The sequence below is a fragment of the Pelodiscus sinensis genome, chromosome 28 (genome assembly GCF_049634645.1).
Source record: "Pelodiscus sinensis isolate JC-2024 chromosome 28, ASM4963464v1, whole genome shotgun sequence".
Lineage (NCBI taxonomy): Eukaryota > Metazoa > Chordata > Testudines > Trionychidae > Pelodiscus > Pelodiscus sinensis.
Window position 1 is genome coordinate 3,757,356 of NC_134738.1, and position 23,583 is coordinate 3,780,938.

A 23,583-nucleotide genomic window follows, 5' to 3' on the forward strand; every position below is an offset into this window, starting at 1 on the left:
TCCGGGCCTCCTCATGGAGCCGCCGACATCCGGTTTGGCGACTCGGCCTCTTCCCCTCTCGCCGAAACTGACGTCACCGGCCGGCCCGGAAGTCCTGGGAGGCCGCCATCTTGGTACAGGCAGGGGGCAGGAAATGAAATCATAACAGGCATCACGCGATGTGAGGGGAGGGGCAAGTTCTTAAAGGGGCCGCGGCCCTTCCAGGGAGGCAGGTGCTGCTCCTGCCCAGATCACTCTCCAGTGGCAACCTCACTGCCTGCAACAGCCCCCCCCCCCCCCGCACTCAGGCAGCAGGGGCTGCCCCCCCCCTCTAGAAACCCTGGATTCCACTCCAGCCCCGAGCCAGGTAGCAGGGCAAGGCCTGGTCCTACCCCCCCCCATACTGCCGCTGAGGGCAACATGAGCATCGTATTCAGTACAGAACAGACTAGCCCCTAGCTCAGTAAAACGCATGGGAAAGATTGTAGCACAAGACACAGATTGCACGCGAGAGACACGCCCACTCGATTTGTACCATACTGAGCCACTAAAAATGTGCATGCTGAATTCGCCCCAGGCCCTGGACACATTCTTTCCTTGAAAGGGAGGGCAGTGTCGGTCACAATGGCTTAAAGCTCATCAGGGACGTGTCATTTACAAAAATGCAGATTTTTTAAAAATTGTATCATGCTCTTATAACATAATCCTATTTTCCTACATCAGTGGTCTCCAACCTTTTTACACCCAAGATCACTTTTTAAATGACAGAACAAGCCAAGATCTACTGCCCCGCCCTTTCCTTGAAGCCCCACCCTCTCTATTCTCCTCCTCTCCATCACTTGCTATCCCCAACCCTTATACTGCTGGGTTTTTCCCTCAATTCTTCTGTAGGAAGAAATTTCCAACATTTGGCCTGTCTAGACTGGATCAAATGTCAGAAAACCCCTTTCTTTTGGAAGCCCCCTTATTCCTCATGGAAAGAGGAATATAGGGGTGACCGAAAGATCATGTTTACTTTTCCACTAAAAGAAGTGGAAGAACAAATGCATCCCTGGATGCAGAAGAGTTTTTCTGAGATCTCTCCAGAATCCTGAAAAACTCCTGCAGTCGAGCCTTACCCTTTCTGGGTTGAGACAGGATGTGTAGGCTCCGGGGTGGGAATGAGGGATTTGGGTGTGGGAAGGGGCGAGAGGTGCAAGGTCTGGGAGGAAATCTGGATGCAGAAGGTGGATAAGAAAACGCTGGCTCAGGGAGGGGGCCCCAGACCAGACAGTGTTGGGGTCAGATGTAGGGTTAGGGTACTAAGCAAGCCACAGACTTCTGCATGTGAGGGTTCAGGAATTTGGGTTGGGGTATGTGAGGGGCTCAGGGCAGGGGGTTCCAGTGTATGATAGGCTCAGATGTAGCGTCTGGGGGAAAGGGGAGCGCAGGAGTGTTATGATGCTGTGGCCAGATGGGAGCTTGGCCCCAATTGGGGGTTTGTTGGCCAGGCTTCATTTTCAAATAAAATACTATGTCAAACACAAAAAGTTTCTGCATTGTCTTTATTTCTGAGAAGGGCAGGGAACCTGTTTTGAGTCAGGGGTTCACTGACCCACAGAAAAGTCAGTTGAGGCCACACAAGTGAGATGCAAAAAAACCCCTTCTCCAAGCTCCACTAATGTGGCCCCAACTGTGTTGGTGAGAGCAGGGGACATAGTACTGGGGAAAGGTGCTACTGGGTGCTTCAGCAGGGGACAGGGCGCCAGTGGGGACAGGTTTCTGAGGCTGGGGATAAGAGAGAAGGAACAGGGTGCCGGGAAGGCAGGGGAGTGGGTGCCAGTGGGGACAGGTTTCTGAGGCTGGGGAGTGGAGGCTGGGAGGGCAGGGGACAGGGTACCAGTGAGGACAGGTTTCTGCGGCTGGGGACAGGGTGCCAGGAGGAGAGAGGGAAAAGGGTGCGAGTGGGGACAGGTTTCTGAGGCTGGAGAGTGGGGAGAGGGAATAGGGGGTAGTGGGGGCAGAGAGTCCCCTGCACCCGCCTCCTCCCAGGATTTCCCCCCGAGGGAAGCTGGCGCGTGCCTCCCGTGGTGCAGCCAAACCCCTGCAGGCACCTGCCCTGGGGCCAAACCCCCTTCCACGGCGCAGCCAAACCCCCACGCACACCTGACCTGGGGCCAAACTGCCCTCCCGCAGCGCAGCCAAAGCCCTGCACGTGCCTGCCCCAGGGCCAAACCCCAGGGCCGACCCCTGTTCCTGCGGCACAGGGAAACCCCTGCGCTCGACTCACCCCTCCCGCAGCATGGGGAAGCCGCAGCACTCCTCCTCCAGGGCCGATGCCCCCTCCTGCAGCACGCCCAGCACGCCACAGAGTTGTGGGGGGGAGCAGCTGGTGCACTTCTGGAACCCCCAGAAGTGGCGCAAAGCTGCAGGCAGGACTTCCGTCCACCCCAGGGGAAGCCGGCACTATGCTGGAGGTAGGTAGTGGGGCTTCTAAGGGGTGGGGGGGAAATGGAGAGTAGGGGGGCCTGAACGCCATTGACCAGTCTATCGCAATCGACCAGTTGGTGACCCCGGTCCTACACAGTAAACAGTACTTACCAACATTCTTTACAAAAATTGTGAGTCCTCAACTAGTTGCTTAACTCCTTCCATCCAATGCTCATAAAATTATTTTACAACAGTATATATAGGGAAACAGACCAATTTTACAGATGGGGGGGGGGGGGGGGGGGAGAGGCACAGGCAAGTTGAGTCAAACAGCAAATCAGAGACAGACCCAGGAATAGAAACAACACTAGCAAAGGTGGATTGGTTTAGGAGGTCAGTAAATTTTATTGCAAGCTGCTGCCAGTTAACCCCCTCTCCCATCAGCAGCTGCACTTAATAGCAAGCAAAGGGACAGCCAGGTAGAGTCATTTATAAAATCCACAGCAAGTTTATAAAGCACTGCAGGAGCAGAAGCTCATTAACACTCTTTATGAAGTTTCAACTTTACTTTCAATTTAAAACATACCTTTGCCGACTGCAGCAGTTAATACCACCACAGAGATGTGACTAACTCAAGTACAAGAACCAATATTCCTGTGAAAGCTGCAGACTGCATTGATTTCTCTCCCACATCTTTATCAGAGAGTAAGTGCGAAGGGCTTCACACCAGCCAGCAACTGAATGAGGAAAGAAGTCAAGAGGCCAAGGCACATGCAATCCTGTCCACTTGAAGCTCTCAGGTTAGGGAGGAGACTTGATTGCTTTTATTCCAGGACTATGACCTTGGAGCACACATTTGAATCCAGAGCAGCTTTCAGTGTGCTGGGTTCAGAATCCTGTTGCTGGTGGAAGAAACTTTGGCTAGGGCTTTTCTTCCCTGACACAAAGGTTGCATCACCTGTTCTGCTACAACACACATTGGAGACAAGGCATTTCAGCTTTACTAAGAGGTCAACTCAGCAACAGTCAGCCCCAGGTAGCGGTACAGCGCAGACCTCGCCTGGCCACCTCTCAGAAAACACTCCAAGTACCTTGCCTCCACTTACGATGGTACAGTAAGAACAATCTTGCACTTATCTTGCCGTAAAGAAATCTCCTTTATAACCAATGAGGACAAAGCTTAAGTGACACAATCTGCTCCACATTCTCACAGAACTGGGACCATTATGTTAGCCTCACTAAATGGGCACTAGCAATCTGCTGTGAATTTAATGCTGCTAGAAAGAGGTGCCTGACTGATCTCCAGGGCTTTCAGCTTCCATTTCTCCACAAAGCTGGGAGAGTTAATGCAAGTTTCATGGATATAAATGACAACGTGCCTCCACACCCATCAGCTTTGAGGTGAGGAGGGAGTCTCTGCAAGATGGCCACACAGAGTGATAACCATGGTGGCCTGCAACATACACCTGTCTCATGGGAAGTGGACAAGGAGCAAAGACCGTGCTGCCATTTAGTTTCAAGATGGGCTGGATCTGAACTACAAAACTTCAGCTTCCCAGGGTCACTGAGTCCTCAAAAACATTTTTGGGAATATTAAGGTTAAAAAACACACTTAAAACAGTAAAATGAAGAGGATTGTGTGTTTTAGATTTTGCTCCCCTTAGACAAAGGAAATTTAGGCTATTAAGTAGAACTGGTCCAAAGTTTGCCAGCTGAAGGATTTTGATGAATTGGCATTTTGCAAAAGAAAAGTGAAACATTCAGTGGACACATCAATTTAGATAGATCTTGCAATGGAAAACCAACCACCAGAAAACAGACTTCAAAGGGTGCTAGGCAGCAAGCCAAAAAATTCTGCATTGACTTCCCAAAATGGATTTTTTTTTATAGTCTGTCCTTCCCATGAAGTTTTTTTAAATTTGGGAAACAAACAAAATGCAAAATTTCATCTTTTATGGGCTGGAAAGGCTGATCTCTGGCCAGCTCTACTATTCAGTTTCACCTTGGTTACCTTGCAGATATTACTATACAGCTGCAGGAGAAGGTGTTACATTTAACACACAATTCTTTCAGAGTTAAAAAATGCACATGACATTTCTCATGGAAACCACCTATTCAGTTTAGATCCGTATTTATCCTGGGTGTCCATTTAGAACTGGGTAAGTAATTTAAACACGGATGTCACAATATTTCAATCCTGTAAAAAGATGGGATTTTGTTACGAAGATACTTGGGAAAAAATAAAACTTAAAACAGTCTCAATATTAAAATGAATGAGTCCTTCCTTTGTGTTTCCTGATGGGTTCTTGGCCAGTGATCAGCACCACAGCAAAGGATTAGAATAAAAGACTCATTTTCAAATAAAGTTTTTAGGATAAAAAAAAATAACAGAGCAGACTCCAGATAGCGCACTACCAAGTTCTTTCACCCAATGAGCCCCTCGCATCAATTTGTATAGTAATTCCTCTTGAGTCTGGATGTTTTCTGCTTATACTTTTTCTGTTCTATATGAGGATTTTGCCCTGGAAAGTATGGTCCATTGTAACCACTGTACTGTTCATTATAAGGTAGTTGAACAGGGTAGTTGACAGGCCCCACGCTGTAAGAAGGTGTTTGCTGGGCCAGGTTGGCTGTAGGGGTGCATTCCTTGGAATAAGATGATCTCCCATGGTCATAAACTCTGTGGAAATTCCTGACAGGGTATAGGGCTCTGAAAGAGAAAGATCAAGGTTATTTACCTGTTCAGGAGGTCTCATTCCTTGAAGCTTTAAGCTACTCTAGAGATAAAACTGCACCAGTGAGGCATCAATTACAGGGCCTATTAATCATGTTAAGACTATCTTAGTTCTTTGCGTTTACATAGATCTTCAGAGGAAAAATATTAAGATCTTTTGAAAATATGAAGCAGTGACCTCCTCTTTAGCTTACTGTAAGTATTACCCCAGTCTTCCTCTTCTACAGTTGACTTGTGTCAAGATATTTCTCCTTCCTTCCACCCCATCCAGCTTTGTCCTAACTAGGAATGTTAAAGAGCAGGTAACTAGGTAACAATGTAACCACTGAACATTTCAGTGGTTACATGATTACACAAACCTGGAGTTTGGGGCGGCAGCCAGCTCCTGGCGTGAACTGCCTCCCGCCTGCCAGTCCCACTCCCAGAGAGCTAGCTGCCACCCCAAGCTGCTGCCTTCGATACAGAGGCAGCAGCACAGGGCACCAGTCAGTGCCCTGGGAGCCGGTACATGCCAGGAACCAGCTTTTAAGCTGGCTCCCGTCACCCACCCTGCTCCGAGGTAGCCAGACGCTGCCCCACCCTGAGGGCTCTGACACAGAGCAGCAGTGTGGGATGGTAGCCAGCTCCCTGAGAGTGGGGCTCCCTGCATGTAACCCAGGCTTATTGGGTAACCGTGTACATGGTTATCCTACTACATTCCTAGTCCTAAATGCAGGAATATCCTGTCTATCCCCCATATTTTAGCCCAGCAGAAGCAATTCAAGGTTATGAAACATTTCCTTGGTCACTTTCATTTGATTGTCAACCCTACACTGGAAGGTTCAGTTCTGTATTATGCAACAGATTATCTCTTAAAAGAGCATTCTTGTACTTTTATCTCCTTCAGTTTACAAAAGCCAACCAGATTTGTTTGAAACTCCCAAATCACAAACTAAGGAAGAAGTAAATTCCTCCCAATAATGCATTACACTTTAGGAAGTGGGAGTTCACCTTTAGACCCTCTGCCATGAAGGACGGACTAGTGAGGATCACTTAACAGGTGGGAGCTGCAAATGTGGTATCAGGTCATTAATATGACACTGGACAGGAAAAAGTGCAAATGTCTACAACCCACGAGTGAAGAGGAAGCTATTTACCTGTGTTCCCTTTTTCCTCTCTTTCCTCGCCAAGAAGGGAAGAGCCTAAGAGAAGGAAAAGAATTACAGCCTTATAAGTCGCTGAAGTCTGAATCTTAGGGTAGGCCGTTCTTCATGCTCAAGTATCAGAGTAGTAAAACTATTGTGTTTCCTCCTACATTAATTTATTCTTCTCCTCCCACAATGTATCCCGGCACAGTGCCTATAAGTTTAAATAACTGCCACAGAAGAAAACCTGATCTATAGTCCTTGTCCATACTATGGCTGAACCAGTCTAAGCAGCTGAGTCTAAACCCAGTTCCTGGTCCTAAAACTCTTTTTGTCTAAGATTCAGACACGAAAGCCCGGCTTGCGGTCCTGTGCTCCTATCCGCCTTGGTCACTTTCACAGATACCTTTCCCTTTGATCTAACCCTCTCAGCCGTACCTGATGTTTGAGACAAAAAAACTAAATACTGACCTGCTGTCTGCCTGGGGGAGCTGTTCTGCATACGGATGATGGGCAGCTACTTGGAAATCTACATTTGGTGCAGTGCTGCTTTGTCCTTTCATCAAGTCAAATGCTCGTCCATCTGCATCGTGGTTCCTTAAGCAAAAAAGATTCCATTTGCTCAGTTCGGTTATACAGAAACATTAAGGGAAGTTTCAATGCTCTTTTCAGTCTCAGTAACAAATACACACGATCCCATTTTAAAGATGGGGGAACTGATCTACTGGAAGGCCAAATGACTAGTCCAAGGTCACCACCAGAATCTGGAATAGAGACCAGATCTCCTGGCCTCCCGTTCCTCTCCCTATCCACTGATCCATCCTTCCTCATCAGCAAACAGGCTCAAAAAGGCTACTCGGGTCCATTCCATAGCTGATGTGAGCCATTCTTCATTTTAGCACCCAGATACTAATACATAACGTTGAAATATAGAAGCAATGACTTACATTCTGATGGGGCCCTTCTGAAGGTCCTCAATATAGTTCTTCCTCTCTATAGAATGTCCTCGTGACCTGTTGAACACTACGAAGGGGGCAGAGTTAAGTTGCAAGGCACCATTAACACACATTTTACATGAGGGTCTCTCAGGGACAGATCGTATGTTGGCAAAGCACTGAAGGCACACACTGCATTAGCAGCAATAAAGAATTTTGAGAATGATTTTAACACTTCCAACTCACTACCAGTCATTTCGTTAGGGTCATTTGAGCACAGGTTAAGCACGGAGATACTGGAAGGGAGGATATTAGGAAGATGTTATTTAAGGCACCGAAGAGAGATGCAGACTAGAATGAAGAGTGATCATTTAAATCATCAAGGTGTAACTCCATTTCTAGTGTCCCCTGGATGACAACTCATGGTTGCATGAAGGACGCACAGGGTTGAGCAAGTCTTCTCTTGTTTATAAGGATATAGTGAGATGGAGTGGCAATGGAATAGAACACTACCCAATTTATAAGGCACACTCACCCATAAGTCACCTGGCTATCCAACCCAGAGATTCACGGAAGTCAGTCTGGCTTAAGATGGATTTCATGAGCACAGTGGCAAAAATCAATCCATTGTCATAATAGACCTCTTCCTCTTTGCCCTCATTTCCACATATCCATCTGCTCTCCCTATCTTACAAAACTTCTTAAAAGTTCTCCCTGTGCACTCTGGTCAGAGCGCCAACCTCCTACCTCTCCTAGAGCCTTGCACCTTTTGAACATAAGCCACTGTTTCGCCCCATAAAAGAAACAGGAAAAACAGGTAATCTCCTTATACTTACACTCTATCGCGACATTGGGGTCCATGCCTTCAACATCAATTAGGTACCTGAACAGAGCAACATTATACAGGAATAATGCTTGAGAATGAAAGACAAACCTTTCTCTCTCTGGATGCTTTTCTTAGCATGTGTATTTACAGGCCATGCTGGGCTAGAGCTTTTTTTTTTTTTTTTGGTGCTTCTCACATGTATGCAGCCCCCTGACTGATTTTCCTGTAGGTCAGCGGCTCCCAACCCAAAAAAGTTTCCCTGCTCGTGGGCTAATGAAATACTCACAGCTTTTATGACAGAGGTAAAATTCTAACAATACCAAGAACCATGCACAAAAAATCCTACATGTCTATAAGTATATTTATACTAATCTGTCCAGAGAACTCTCCATTATGGATGTTCAAGAAATCCAGAACTTTATAGGGTCACTGGGCCCTTGACATACGGGTGCACTTTATGTTAGTCCAGGATTAACTACAGAGAGGCAGACATTGGATAAATAGTTTTCCCATCCTTTGTGATTCCAGAGAAATTCCCATTTAGCTACAAGAGTTTAAGATGACTCACCTACAAACAAGGTAACCAGTTCGATTTAAGCCATGAGTGCAGTGAACTCCAATGAGTTTATCTATGAGACAGGAAATTCAAGTTTATATTAAAAACCCTGGGTTCGCTTTTAGGCAGGCCGCATGCACCAGAAAGTAGAAGGAAGCATATCTGATTACATTTTTAGTCATTCACAGATTACACCAACATAAATTAACATGTCTACAACAGTGCTTAAAGACAAGCTCACATTCATGGCTACTTATCCCTGATTATTCACTTGCTTATAAAAGCCAGGAAGGTCACGATTCAGTCACAAATCTTGTTTAAAAGAAAACATGGGCCCATCATACAAGAAACAACGACAGTATAAAGAACAACCCTCCAGGAGGGTTCTATGAGCATAAATCCGGGTTAATGCTTAACATAAGGCTCATATGCAGATCTGCAGTGATAGTGATGCTTTAGAAATTAAATTAGAGCTGGGCAACCAATTGATTTTTTGGTTTGACAGCAGTACCAAAAAACTGAACAGACCTTAGTTTATGTTGAACTGAATCTGACATTTTAAAAAATGATTGGTGTATCTAAACAGTCCATTTCAAATTTGCTGAACAGCTGGGATTCGAACCTGGGTGTGCCACACCCCATCTAAGTGTGCTAGCACAATAGTTTAATATTAAAGTGGCAGCAGCTCCACCATGTCCTCTAACCATTTTGTGACTACACAAAGCAATTTGTGAGTTTGACGGTCGTTTCAAATTGCCGGAACCTACAAATTTGTCCAAAAATTTGTTTACTACTAGATGAAACCTCACTGTTCTTGCCTGTACTAATGCACAGCACACGGTCCACTAAGGATGTGGAGTAGCGATTAATTTGCTAGTCAAGCAGTCGATGGAATTTCCATCGACTACTTGATTAACCGTTAAGGAAGGGCAGTTACAGCGCTCACTTCCGGGGCTCAGCACAAGTCCTCCCAATTCCCGCACTGCCGCTCTGCACTCTTAAAGAGACAGAGAGGAGCTGGTACGCAAAGATGCTGGCTCAGACTCTGGTCCCCCTCTGGATCTCGGGACAACCCCTTCCCCACTACCACTCTGCCTTCTGAACAGGACAGAGCAGCAGCAGCTAGTCCCATGGGTGTCTCAGCACAAGACCCCCCATCCCGCCCCCCTCCACTGCCACTCTGAATTCTTTAAGGGACAAAGAAGTGGCAGCCCATCCCAAGGGTCCCTCTCACTTTAAGAGTGCAGAGCGACAATGGGGGAATGGGGGGAGGGAGGGCCTTGTGCTTAGAGACCTAGGGACCTACTGCCGCTGCTCTGTCCCTTTCAGAATGCAGAGTGGCAGCAGGGAGATAGAGGGGGGCTTGTGCAGACCAGATGCTCTATCCCTTTAAGAACGCAGAGTGGCAGCGGAGAGAGGATGTGGGAGGAGGGTGGGGGACTTGTGCTGAGCCCCTCTGGACTGGCTGCTCACCAGGGGAGCGGGGGAGGGGGGTATGTTGTCCTGAGATCCAGCAGGAGATTAGAGACTGAGTCAGCGTCTTTGCGAGCCAGCTCCTTTCTGTCCCTTTAAGAGTGCAGAGCGGCAAGGGGGATGAGGGGAGGGGGGACAGATCGAGTAGTCGATAGTGCTACCTCATAAGCTCCTGCTTATCAGGTAGTTGACTACTTGTTCCCATCCCTAGTGTCCACTTAACCATGAATCCAATGTTACTGCTGCTACCAATGGCAATAGGCATTGCTTCCTTGACACCCTCTTTGGATCTTCATGCACCAAGAGGAGACAACATTTACACTGGTTACCCAATGCAGGGAACTAATTGTGTAAAAGAATACCAGAACATTTCTCTAGCACATTGAAATCTAAGTTGAATTCATTTTAGCTCAAAAGATTTATTACAATGGAGTTTGCAATCAAGAGAATCAGGTAAGAATCAGAAGCAATTTATGCTCACCGTTATCTCTGTTCTCCCGTAAAAACTCTTTTACAGCACATTTGAATTTAAAAATAGTTTCGTTATCTGGTACTTCATGTCCAACTGTCAAGATCTTGGAGTAGCACAGTGTCTTTGGTAGCTCCTACAAAAAACAAGGAAAATCGAGCACATTTTCATATGGAGCATAAAACAAAACGTTTCCCTCACTGAAAGGGTCCACATGCTTTACAAAAAGCACTGCTTTATAGTTCCAAAACTAAACCCGAAAGGGTGACTCTGTAATTTTAGTCTGGTAAGAGAAGTCCTCCGCAATACCGTAAAATCGCGAGTATAATGCACACCTATATATAATGCGCACCCTAGCTTTCCAATGTCAGAATCATGGAAAAAACTGAACTCCTATATATAATGCGCACCTATAGATCCACACTCCTGCCAACAGGTCCGCCAGCACCAAGCCCAGCCTCGCCTGCTTCCTGGAGCCGGCCCTGGGCTGCCCATGCACCACACCGAGCTTGCGCCTGCCGCAGGGGCCCCCCCCAGACAGCTGCCTGTGCGCCACGCCCGGCGTGCGCCAGCCGCGGGGGTCCCCAGGCACAGCTACGTCCTCCGAGAGCCTCTCCAAGTGGAGGCTCCGCCAGACCCACAGCCTGGACCCGGCCATCATTGGTAGCTGCAGCTAAGAGTAAGGGGATGGCCCGGCCAGGACAACCCGGGCCAGGGAAGTTGGTGGCCCCTCAGCAGAGTGCCTCACCGCCTTCTCCTCCCATGCCCTGCTGCGCCCAGGGGGCAACGCACTCTGCAGCTCGCTCTCCACTCCCAGCCTGCCACAGGGGCCCCCGGGCGCAGCTTGAAGGAGCCAGGGCACTACAGCCTGGAGGCACCACCGGCTTCTCGCCTTGTCCGGGAGTCAAAATAAAACTTTAAAAAATAACAGCTATGTATAATGCGCACCCTGACTTTGACCCAGAAAAAAAAAGTGCATTATACTCGAGATTTTATGGTAACTTGGGTATGTTATAACAGCACTATGTAGTCAGATATACCATGTGTCTCTTAGAAGCGCTTAAATACAATTATGTATAAATGTATGGAGTAAAATTTTCCTGAACTAATTCTAACAGTGAACCAAAACTCATGTAAGGGCTGTAAAAATACACACCTTAAAGAGTTATGAACTAGAGTAGTTTTACACTATGGAGACATTACATGCCACGTTTAGTAACTGTGATTCATGAACGAATATCAAAATACTAGCTCTGATAGCCCACTTACAACTGTCACTATAGGGCGGAGGTCAAAAATATTTTTGACCAACATATTCCTTTGCTATTGTTTGTCCCAGGAGTCTTACACATCTACCTTTTACAAACATAAAGTGCATGTAGGAGAAGGGCTGGAGCAGTATTTTAATTAATGCCACCAATAAATAATAATTTCAACTGAATTTTGAAAGCTTGTTTAGCAGTGCTGTGAAAGTTAAATGACAAAACACGGTAATATGTGGTCATTTACAGAGTGCACCATATACAGAGAAATTTGAGGACTGCTTCATTGATTTGGGCGTAGTGTGGATTCTTAGGCCCTGATCCTGCTTTCAGAGCCACAAAAGCACAATCTTGTCCCTTCCTCAGTTTCGGAATCTCACAATTTTCAATGGATTAATCTTCCCAGTGCCTCTGAGCAGGGGGAAATCCAATGCACAGAAGGGATACGCAACATGTTCGTTGTCCCACAGGAAACCAGCAAGGGAATAGACATAGTGGGAGGTAGGATAGTTTTTACAGCCTAACTTACCTCTGGTCCATAATAGCGTGTTGTGTATGTCAGATCAATGATCATGCCAAGTTCTTCTTTCTGTTCTCTAATTTTCTTAAGGAGGTCATAAGGAGAAAATCTGTCTTTTGGGGCAAGTCTCCATTCAAAACTCTGGCAAGAAATAGCAATACTGAATAGTATACACCGCACAATTGAGGCAGCCTCTCTCAAGGCACTTTACAACCATAAAATCTCACAGCAACTTTGGGAGAGAGTTACCACACACTCCAGGGATCACCAGAATAAAGACTTAAATCATCCACCAACCCACAGCACAATGGTGAAGCCCCTAAAAAGGTACATGGTGTCAGAATGTAGGTACCAGACAGGAAGAGACCTCAGGTATTAGCAGATACATTAACTACTGATGAGCCTTGATGTCTTCATCTATTGAATGAATCTTCTCCCCACTGTTAGAGAACCAGACTCAGCTGTGTTCCAAGAACTGAATCCCACATGTTATGGGGACTGGGGCTCTCTACATGTAGACACATCTGGTAGTAATTCCAAGAGGATACACAACTGGCAGAGAAATGCATCTAAAGAGGTGAAGGTTCACCTTTAAATGCTACTACTTGGGCCAGTCACAGGATCATCTGCCAGTATTCACAAGCTTATTGTCTTACACATTTTTAAATCTGCAAGCATGGTAAAGAAATTATTTTTTGCACATGCTGAGATTTTCATCTCTATAGCAATCAAGATGCTACGCAAGGGAGGCAACAAGGGAGCAAAATCATCCAATACTTCTGATAAATAGCAGCTACTGTTTATATTGATATAAAGGGGACAAAACACCTTAGTAGTTGGGTACTCCAGGTGGGTCAGACTGGATTACAGACCTAGACAGTTCTGCACACTCAAAAGGAGCGATTAGAAACTTGTCCTTATAATGGAGAAAGATCTTTCAGCACCATACCGATAAATGGCTAAATTTAACACACAGCAAATATGTCATCAGCCGTGGCCTATTTTTAATACCCAAACTCCAACTACAATAATGGCTGCACAATTTGCTTTTATGAAGATTGCCACATTTATGCCAGATTTGTTACAAGAAGCTCTCTGACGCTCATCCAAAAGACACACGGAATTCACATTACTTTATAGCAGGATACCAAAAAACCCCAGCCCTGCTGTGCCTAAACATACCATATAAAATCACCTATGGCTACTACTGCTAAATAACTGGCCACTCATGTTTAACAAACTTGATGAGAAACCTCCACAAACTGTCACTCAAAGAACAATGGTTGCAATACAAAGGACACTGCAGTAGCTTTAACTCTGTGCTTACATCTTCTGAAGTTTAAGGTTTGTGGTCCCCTCAGGCTTTTATTTTATATCCCCTAAAGTTCTATCTTCCAAATCTTTCTCTTAACATAAATTAAATTTAGGCCATGGCTACACCAGGAGCACTTTACTAATATGGGAGTAACAGCACTCCAAATGGGCAAAGCACTCCTTGTGTGGGTTCAGCTGTATTTGCAAAACTCTTTGTAATGGCATCAAAACTGCCCCACACAAGTGTAACAAGCTATACCACAGAAGTGTAGTTGGTATAATTGCATTTACACTAGAGGCTTCTGCTGGCCAGCTCTGTTTGTGATGGGGTGTGATCCCCAACTGACAGAATTCTGTGGTGTAGACCTGGTCTGAATCACTTTAATTTTCAGATATCTTCCTTGAAATAAAGTTCTCCCCGCAACACAACCAACCCTAACATCTTTGGGAAAAAAAATCCCAGCGGTGACATCACTAAATCCATGTTTTCTGATATGGTTAAAAACTGCAGATCCAAAAAGATCCCCAAAGAGGCCATATTTAAGCATCATTCACTTACCTTTTTTAAAGGAACTTTGAAGGCGATGAACCTAGTACCAGGCATTCTTTGTCCAAGAGGGAGGTAGTCAGTCCATCTAAAAGAGAGATGATATGATTAAGACCATGACGTCCCATAGATTCTTGCTTTTTACAGTCTGTCTTCATCCTATGTCTCTTTTTGACAGGGCTTTATTTACTTCCTGCTGGCAAGGCTTATTGCAAACTAATACAGATTTATTACCAAATCCCAATTTCTCTGTGTCAACAAATTCAGATCAGTTAACATCAACTGATTTAGTCCCATTAAACATTATTTACACCCAGCTATTGATATTAGTGTTGCAAATTGTAACACCATTACTGTATATTGCAAAATCAGTTTATTGCCAAGGGCACAAACTAAAACCCGCAAAGTCACATTTCTTTCAGTCCCCCCTCAGTGTTCTGGACAGATGTACAAGTAGTAAAGTAGCCATCAGAAAGGCAAACCACTTAGGCACTGTTTTGCATTGAAGGCAGAGTTACCTAAGATCAGGGCTCGCCAGCAGTGCTGCGCAGCTTGTAATCTACTCGCCAAAGGCAACAAATTACACTAATTGTTGAGCCTTGCCTATGATAAATGTGGAAGTGAAACTATAGATGTCCTGGTTTCAGAGCACAATCAGCCCAATGATTTCATACAGTTCACAGAGACCCTCCCAAAAGAAACATAAGGACAAAGGCTCCATTACTATCGCATGTCCAGCCTTCTACAATCAGTCCCAGACATTCTGCAAACATTATAAAACAATAAATGGTCTGGTAGCACTTTACAGGCTAACAAAACATGTAGATGGTATCATGACCTTTCGTGGGCACAAAAGGGAGCGTAGGCAAGATGGACAATCTAGTCCAGCACCTGTGGGGCGCCCAGGCCTGCAGAGGACAGGGACTTCTACAGATAACTGGAGCAGCCCCTGTCCACCATGGCCCCCCCACAGGGCTGGAAGAGCCCCCTGCCCCGTGGCTCCAGCTCCCACCAGTTACAGGTTAACCAGAACGGGTCAGTATCACGGATTAAGAGCTTACGGGTTAACCTTTCGCATCCCTGCCGGATAACAGGCAGGGAGGACGCAGCTGAAGAGCAAGGAGGGGACGGACAGACGGACACGCACGTACCCGCCCCCCCCCGCATAACAGGCCCGATCCCAACAGCTCCCAGCTCAGTGGTTTCAGGGAACAAGGTTTTCTGGTCCCGGATCCCACCTGCAAAGCGGATGGCCAGGACCTGTGGGACGGGCCCACAGGAGGAGGCGGGGGGGGGGGGGGACGGGCCCACAGAAGCAGGCGGGGGGGGGGGGAGGAGGACGGGGACGCGCCCACAGAAGCAGGCGGGGGGGGGGGGACGGGGACGGGCCCACAGGAGCAGGCGGGGGGGGGGGGACGGGGACGGGCCCACAGGAGCAGGCGGGGGGGGGGGGACGGGCCCACAGGAGCAGGCGGGGGGGGGGGGGGACGGGGGGGGGCCCACAGGAGCAGGCGGCGGGGGGGGGGGGGACGGGGACGCGCCCACAGGAGGAGGCGGCGGGGGGGGGGAGGACGGGGACGCGCCCACAGGAGGAGACGGCGGGGGGGGAGGACGGGGACGCGCCCACAGGAGGAGGCCACCACGAGCCCCTGGGCCGGGGGGGGGGTATTTCCGAGCAGGCGGGGGCGGGGCTCCAGGCGCGGGGGCGGGGCTCACCTGTCGGGCAGGCGGGTCTTGCTGCCCCCCGGCATGGCAGCGGCTGCGCCCCGGCGCGCCCCGCGCATGCCCGGCCCGGCCCCGCCGCTCAGCGCCGCCCGCCCGAGACCCAGGCCGGGCCGCGACGCCCAAGCCCCCGCCAGCTCGCGACCGCTGCCGAACCGCCCGGCGCTTCCGGCCCCGCGACCTCACGCCGGGGACGTGACCCCGCCACGCGCACGGCCGCGCGCCCCGCCCATTCTGACATCACAGCCGCCCCCCTCCCGCCTCCGGCCTTTGCCCAGCCATTCAGATAGCCCCGCCCCTTGGGGAGCCCCGCCCCTCCGACCCGCCCCTTAGGCGTCATCAAGTCCAGCCCCCTGCTCTAGGCAGGACCAATCCCAACTAAACCAACCCGGCCGGGGCTGTGTCAAGCTGGGTCTGTCTACACTACAGCGCTAACTCGAACTGAGCTCATTCCAATTAGCGCATCTAGACCTAAAAACTAGTTCGAATTAGCGTTTTGCTCATTCGAACTAGCATGTCCACACTGAGTGGACCCTGAACCGGGCTTAAGGCTGGCCGGAAGCAGTGCCGGCAGGGCATCAGGTTAGGACTTAGAGTGTGGAGCTGCTGTCTCAGGCTAGCCGAGGGCTGTGCTTAAAGGGTCCCGACCCCCACCCCGGACAGACAGTTCTCAGGGGTTCCCCGCTTGCAAATCAGTCCTGGCTTGGAGTGCCCTGAGTGCCCACACTCGGCACATCACAGCACTCGGACATCAGCCTGGCTGCACTTGCCGCAGGCTGTCATCCGGGGGGGAGGTCAATCGGGGGGCTGCAGGAGAGCTTCCACCCCAAGGAGCCCACAGAGCCACCCCAGTCCTCCCCATCGGGGGCTCATACCCCATTCCTCCCTCACCTCCTTCCACTTACCCCTCCCTAGCCCCCCTTCCTGATGTACAAAATAAAGGACACGTGTGTTCAAAAATAGAAACTCTCTTTATTGAACAAAACTCGGGGAGACTGGGAAAAGGAGGTGGGAGAGGGGAAGAGAGAGGCTGGGAGAGGGGAGGGCAACTAAAATGATCAGGGGTTTGGAACAGGTCCCATATGAAGAGAGGCTACATAGACTGGGACTTTTCAGCTTAGAAAAGAGGAGACTGAGGGGGGATATGATAGAGGTCTATAAAAGCATGAGTGGGGTGGAGAGGGTGCATACAAAAAAGTTCTTCATTACTTCCCATAATAGAAGGACTAGAGGACACCAAATGAAATGAATGGGTAGCAGGCTTCAAACTAATAACAGAAAGTTCTTCTTCACAAAGCAAATAGTCAACCTGTGGAACTCCTGGCTGCAGGAGGCTGTGAAGGCTAGAACTATAACAGAGTTTAAAGAGAAGTTAGATAAATTCATGGAGGTTGGGTCCATGGAGTGCTATTAGCCAGGGGGTAGAAATGGTGTCCCTGGCTTCTGTTTGTGGAAGGCTGGAGATGGATGGCATGAGACAAATGGATTGGTCATTGTCTTTGGTCCATCCCCTCCAGGGTCCCTAGTATTGGCTGCTGTCGGCAGACAGGCTACTGGGCTAGATGGACCTTTGGTCTGACCCAGTACGGCCATTCTAAGCTCAGGGCTCAGGGTCGGGGGGTCTCACTGGACCACCCTGATTTTCATGCAAACCTGCTCCTGGGTGGCCAGGCTGGCAGCTATCCTGCCCTAGACGGCCAATTTCCTATGCCTAGTGCGGAGGTCGTGGATGAGGTCCACGATCTCTGCACTAGACCAGGTGGGCGCCCGCCTCTTGTGGACCTGGGCAGGCTCCCGGGAACCACCAGCCTGGTCCCGGGAAGAGGCGGAGGGGCTGGGTGGCAGCAGGTGGCTGGTTCGTGCCGTGCCAGGTGCAGGGTCTGCTGGCTGGGTGCTGGCAGGCTTGCACCTGGCATGGGCACCGTAGCCAGCCCATGCCCCTTTAAGCGGTCCGGGGCCGGGAGGGGGGCAGACGAGTTTCCCTGGTGGTGCCCAGAGTGGCCACCAGGGAAAGCTGGGAAGGGCTAGCCTCCCACTAGTTCGAATTAAGTGGCTACACAGCCCTTAATTCGAACTACTTAATTCGAACTAGGAGTTAGTCCTTGTGGAATGAGGTTTACCTAGTTCGAATTAAGTGCTCCGCTAGTTCGAATTAAGTTCGAACTAGCGGTTTGCATGTGTAGCGCCTATCAAAGTTAATTCGAACTAACGTCTGTTAGTTCGAATTAACTTTGTGGTGTAGACATACCCGCTGAAACTTAAACACCTCTAGGGATGGAGATTCCACCCCTCCCTAGGGAACCCATCCCAGTGCTTCCCCACCCGCCTAGGGAAATAGTTTTTCCTAATATCCAACCTGGACCTCCCCCACCACAACTTGAGACCATTGCTCCTCGTTCTGCCATCAGTCACCACTGAGAACAGCCTCTCTCCATCCTCTTTGGAACCTCCCTTCAGGAAGTTGAAGGCTGCTCTCAAATCCCCCCCCCCCCCACTCTTCGCTTCTGCAGACTGAACAAACCCAACTCCCTCAGTCTCTCCTCATAGGTCATGTGCTCCAGCCCCCTAATCATTTTGGTTGCCCTCCGCTGGACCCTCTCCAATGCGTCCACATCCTTTTTGTAGTGGGGGGCCCAGAACTGGACACAATACTCCAGATGTGGCCTCACCAAAGCCGAATAAAGGGGAATAATGACATCTCTGGATCCGCTGGCAATGCTCCTCCTAATGGAGCCTTTTATGCCATTAGCCCCAAGGGCACACTGTTGACTCATATCCAACTTCTCATCCACTGTAACCCCCAGGTCCTTTTCTGCAGAACTACTACTTAGTTGGTTGGTCCCCAGTCTATAACAATGCTTGGGATTCTTCCGTGCCAAGTGCAGGACTCTGCACTTGTCTTTGTTAAACCTCATGGGTATGTCTACACTACCCCGCTAGTTCGAACTAGGAGGGTAGTGTAGACATACCCCATCAGATTTCTTGTGGCCCAATCCTCCAATTTGTCTAAGTCACTCTGCACCCTATCTCTGCCCTCAGGCGTATCTACCTCTCCCCCTAGCTTGGCATCATCCGCAAATTTGCTGAGGGTGCAATCAATCCCCTCATCCAGATCATTAATAAAGATATTGAACAAAACAGGTCCTAGAACCGAACCTTGGGGCACTCCGCTAGAAACTGACCGCCATCCTGACATCGAGCCGTTGATCACTACTTGCTGGGCCAGGCCTTTTAGCCATCTTTCTATCCGTCTTACCATCCATTTATACAGTCCACATTCCCTTAACTTGCTGGCAATCCCCGTCCCGCCCAAGGCCCCCCCTTTCTCATTACCCACAATGCCTTGGGGGCCCAGCCTGGCCTCAATGCCTTCTTGTCTGTTACCCAGAATCCTCCAGGTCAAGCCCTAGTGTCCCCCTTGCTGTTACCCACAATCCCCCTGGCCTAGGTCTGAATCATGCTGCCTTTGCAGCCAGCTGGAATGGGAAATAAATTCTGGATGTGGTTTATGTAATACAGTTCACTCAATTTGCTTAGGCCTGCTAGATATTCAGCTGTTAGAAGGGGTTATGCCCATTGTAACCAATTGGGCTGTTGTGGGGGGGTCACAAACTGTGTTAACACTAACTGCAGGAATTGTAAGATCTGACCACCAATGCTTGCAGTTATTGGGAATGCAGAAATGTCAGACTGTGTTTAACTCCGTTCAAAGGAGAAACCCTATCAGTGTAAATACACCTGGATGGACGGAGATGTGTCTTGCAGAGCCCTATAGATTAAGATGGGGCGGGGATCAGCTGGGTGCATGTCCTTAAGGTATTAACTATAAGAGTGGTTCAACCTGTTTTTCCTCACTATTTCAATGATGTGTTAAGAAAGGCTCCATAAAGAGTCTTTTTTGCATACTCCAGTAGATGCTGGAATCTCTTGTGGCTGGACTGTGTTTTGGATTAAGAGATGAAATCACTAGGTTGGGCCCAGAGCCAAATCCAGCAGAAGATGGTGACAGCGTGAGGAGTGATGCTAGCAAGAGGTGTGGGTGAGATGCTTCCTACTCCACCCCGCAATCAGGATGGGAGGTGAACTTTGTGAATGCACCTCTGATCTCTGGGTCTGTCCTGACCAAGGGCAGCAACTGTGAGTGGGGTGCAGAGAAGGAATGGACCTGTGAAGGGGACATTTACATTGCTGGACTTGAGAGCTTGAGAGGAAAAGGCCTTTGCCCAGCTCACTTGAGCTGGGACATTTTCTCATGGTTTTGGTTCTGAACGTTGGCTGCTGTGTTTTCCCAAATTAATGCCACATTACTTCTTTTCTCTACACTCAGACTCTGTGTGTGAGTGAGGAAGCATTGCCTCCCAGAGGCGCTCAGGGTGTTGTGTGAATTTTCCAGGTTACTGGGTGGGGGTTCTGTGTTGGACGGATGGAGAGGAACCCCTAGCTATTGAACTCAGCCCTGGCTGCTGCTGGTGCTATCTGGCGAAGGGTTACACCCACAATCCCTCTAGCTCAGCCTAGCCTCAGCAACCGCTTGTCTGTTACCCATAATCCTCCAGGCTGTGCTTCAGTGTCCATTGTTACCCACAATCCCCCAGGGCCATAGGCCACGAGTGATATGGGCTGGAGATGCTCGAGCACCGTGAATATTCAGGGCTAGGAGCTTGGCTCCAGCAATGTTAACTAGGGTTGCCAGGTGTCCGGTATTGACCTGGACAGTCCAGTATTTTCGCCTGCTGTCTGGTAAAAAAAATTTCAGAAAATACCGGACACCTAAAATGTCCGATAGTTTCTAATTCTTTTTCCCTGCCAGGAGGCGAAAATACCAGACACCTGGCAACCCTATGACACGCTCAGCAACCGGGCCCCACACCAGACCCCCCCCTGGTTCCGCAGGGGAGCTGTCTTGTGGCTGGAACAGAAAAACAAGATGGCCTCTTCTTAAGGGGCCATGCTGATTTTTTTAATTTATTTATTGTTTTTGCTCAACAACTTTGGTCTCCCCCCTTTTTTTCTCAATAGAATTTTTTTCCTGGTTTTTTTTTGGGAGGGGTGTTCAGTATTTTTGGTTAAACCATTTGGCAACCCCAATGTTAACTGCAACCCAGCCTGAGTGTGGCTGGGATGAATATGGAAGCTGGGAGCAGCAGGGCCTTTGCAGCAGGGCGGTTGTTCATGAGCAGAGGCAGGGTGATTAACGTCACACAGGGGTTGCCATTAAAAGTGAACTAAGGATCATTAGATTTCAGGGTGATTAAATACTGGAATAAACTAGCTAGTGTGGTTGTGGAATCTCCAGGTCTGGAGATATTTAAGAACAGGTTAGACAGACATCTATCACAGATGGTCTAGGTCAGCGATGGCCAACCCGTTCCAGACGAAGAGCCACAAGAGCAGTGGAGACAGCATGACGAGCCAGGGCAAAGTTGTTGAGCAAAAAAAAAAAAAAGCGCTGAGAAGGGGTGAGAGGTGCAAGCTTTTGGAGGGAATTTGGGTGCAGGAGGAAGTAGAGAAGAGGATGCTGGCTCGGGAAGGGGGCTCCAGGCTCGAGAGTTGGGGTCAGGTGGAGGGTTGGGGTGCTGAGCAAGCCACAGGCTTGTGGCTATGAGGGTGCAGGAGTTTGGGCCGGGGTGCATGAGGGGCTCAGGGCAGGGACTATGAAGAGCCCAGGACACAGATTTGCAGCGTATGGATGGTGCAGGAGTGTGGTGGCAAAAGACTGAGGATGTGGGGGTGCGGGAGTTTGGGGATGTGAGAGGCTCAGGACAGGGGGTCCCAGTGTATGATGGGCTGAGTTTGGAGTCTGGGGCGGGTGCAGGAGTGTTACGATGCTGTGGCCAGATGGGAGTTTGGCCCCAATTGGGGGTTTGTTGGCCAGGCTTCATTTTTAAATAAAATATTATGTCAAACACAAAATGTTTCAGCGTTGTCTTTATTTCTGAGAGGGGCGGGGAGCCTGTTTTGAGTCAGGGGTCACTGACCCACAGAAAAGTCAGTCGGGGCCACACAAGTGATATGCAAAAAACCCCTCTCCAACCCCCCCCCAAGCCTCACTAATGTGGCCCCAACTGTGCTGGTGGGGGCAGGGGACAGGGTGCTGTGGCAGGGTGCTGGTGGGTGCTGGGGCAGGGCACTCGTTGGGGGGTCTGGCCAGGAGGAGGGGACAGAGAAAGCTGGGGTCAGTATCTGGGGATCCGGGGTCTCAGGAAGTGTTGGCTGCTCTTCCCCTCCCCTTCCCAGGAACCCTCCCGCTCTAACCCAATCCTCCTCCCCTTCCCCAGAGCCAGGCACACCCCCTCAACTCAATCTCTCTCCTCTTCCCCAAAGCCAGGCATACACAGCCCCTAATCCAATCCTCCCCCGCACAGAACCAGGCGCCGGCCCCCCTCTATACCAATCTCCCTCCCCGCCCATCTAATTCTCAGGTCCCAGAGCCGCCACTACAGCCGGGCGTCTCCCTCCAGGTGCTAGGGTGCGTGCGCTGAGCAGCTGGCACACCATGCACACCTCCCCCACCTTTCTCCCCCCCCTTCCCCAGAGCCAGACACCTCCCCTCCCCGCTCTAACCCAATCCCCCTCCCACACTAACCTTATGCCCAGGTCCCGGAGCCACCGCTGGTGCCACTGCTGGTGCTGCCGCCGCACCCGGAGCCACTGCCGCTGCCGCAGCCTGTGCTCAGCAGCCGGCTGCTAGTACGTGCAGGCTGTGTGCGACCCGGCCTGCACGTGCAGGATACCGCATAGTGCGCTGGGGGCCGTGAGTGGAATGGCGCGGGCCGTGAGCACGCATGCGGCTCACAGCGGCCCAGCCATGACAACGGCTGACCTGAGCGGTTCTGGGTTCCGTCCTGGTTCCGTCAGGAGCCGCAATGCAGCTTGTGAGCGTGGGTTGGCCACCCCTGGTCTAGGTACTGGGTCCTGCCTTGAGGGCAGGGGACTGGACTCGATGACCTCTCGAGGTCCCTTCCGGTTCTACTGCTCTATGATTCTATGGTCCCAAATGCATTCTCAGGTTCCCCAGTCTAAAGATAAGAAACAAAAGGTGGGCAAACAGGCAGAGTTTGAGGGGGCTAGATACATTTCACATTCTTTAAACTTCTTCAAACTGAAACAAAAAAAAAAATCAAGAAAGGATCAAAAGAGAATGCAGGCAGAAGCCCATCAGCAGAGTGGGGGCTATCTTGTTTATTGCACCCAATGTAGCATGTCTGATTACCTGCCCTATGGGCAGGTGGCTTATGTGTTCATTCAGTGCAAGGGGCTGGCTCCTGGCCCTCTGGGACCACGTATATGGGCTTTGGAGACCAGAGTGGCTGAACTGCAAGACCTAAGGGAGGCAGAGGGGTACACAGGTGACACTTCCTGGGACACAGTAGAGTGGCCCCACCTCTGGTCAGACTGCGTCTGTGCTGTCGAGGAGGGCGAACGTCTTAGGGAAGGAGAACATCCAACTGGAGCAGAGGAAAATGATGCCATAGTTGGGACCTTCCTTCCAGATGATGCTGTGGTGTTCAGGAGACCTCTCTGGGGGAAGGAACTCCAGTCCTTAGGAAGAGACGGGCGTTAGTAATGGGGGATTGCCTTCCCCGAGCCGGGCCTTCCTGACCGCTCCTGCTCCCCACTGTGCACGCACGTTCCAGTGCAATGAAGAGGAACGGTGAGTCCCTCGGCAAGGACGGGTGGCCTTTGCGGGAACCAGACTGGGTGACGACAGCA

At 49.6% G+C, this 23,583-nt stretch overlaps 1 protein-coding gene across 3 annotated transcripts; it reads right to left on the minus strand.

Moving 5' to 3' along the window:
* Positions 1–2,769: 2,769 nt before the first annotated feature.
* Positions 2,770–16,095, minus strand: DUSP11 (dual specificity phosphatase 11). Of its 3 annotated transcripts, none has more exons than XM_075910652.1 (10): positions 15,865–16,095; positions 14,161–14,236; positions 12,297–12,428; positions 10,518–10,641; positions 8,576–8,636; positions 8,018–8,064; positions 7,194–7,269; positions 6,718–6,843; positions 6,259–6,303; positions 2,770–5,098 (listed from the first exon to the last, which is right to left on the minus strand). In XM_075910652.1, exons 1-10 carry the CDS (start codon positions 15,930–15,932, stop codon positions 4,834–4,836), a joined length of 1,020 nt encoding a protein of 339 aa, XP_075766767.1. In that variant the 5' UTR covers positions 15,933–16,095; the 3' UTR covers positions 2,770–4,833. The 3 variants fall into 3 exon arrangements, with proteins under 3 accessions (XP_075766767.1, XP_075766766.1, XP_014432042.2); XM_075910651.1 differs by lacking the exon at positions 15,865–16,095 and adding an exon at positions 15,218–15,380; XM_014576556.3 differs by lacking the exon at positions 15,865–16,095 and adding an exon at positions 15,210–15,348.
* Positions 16,096–23,583: the final 7,488 nt, after the last annotated feature.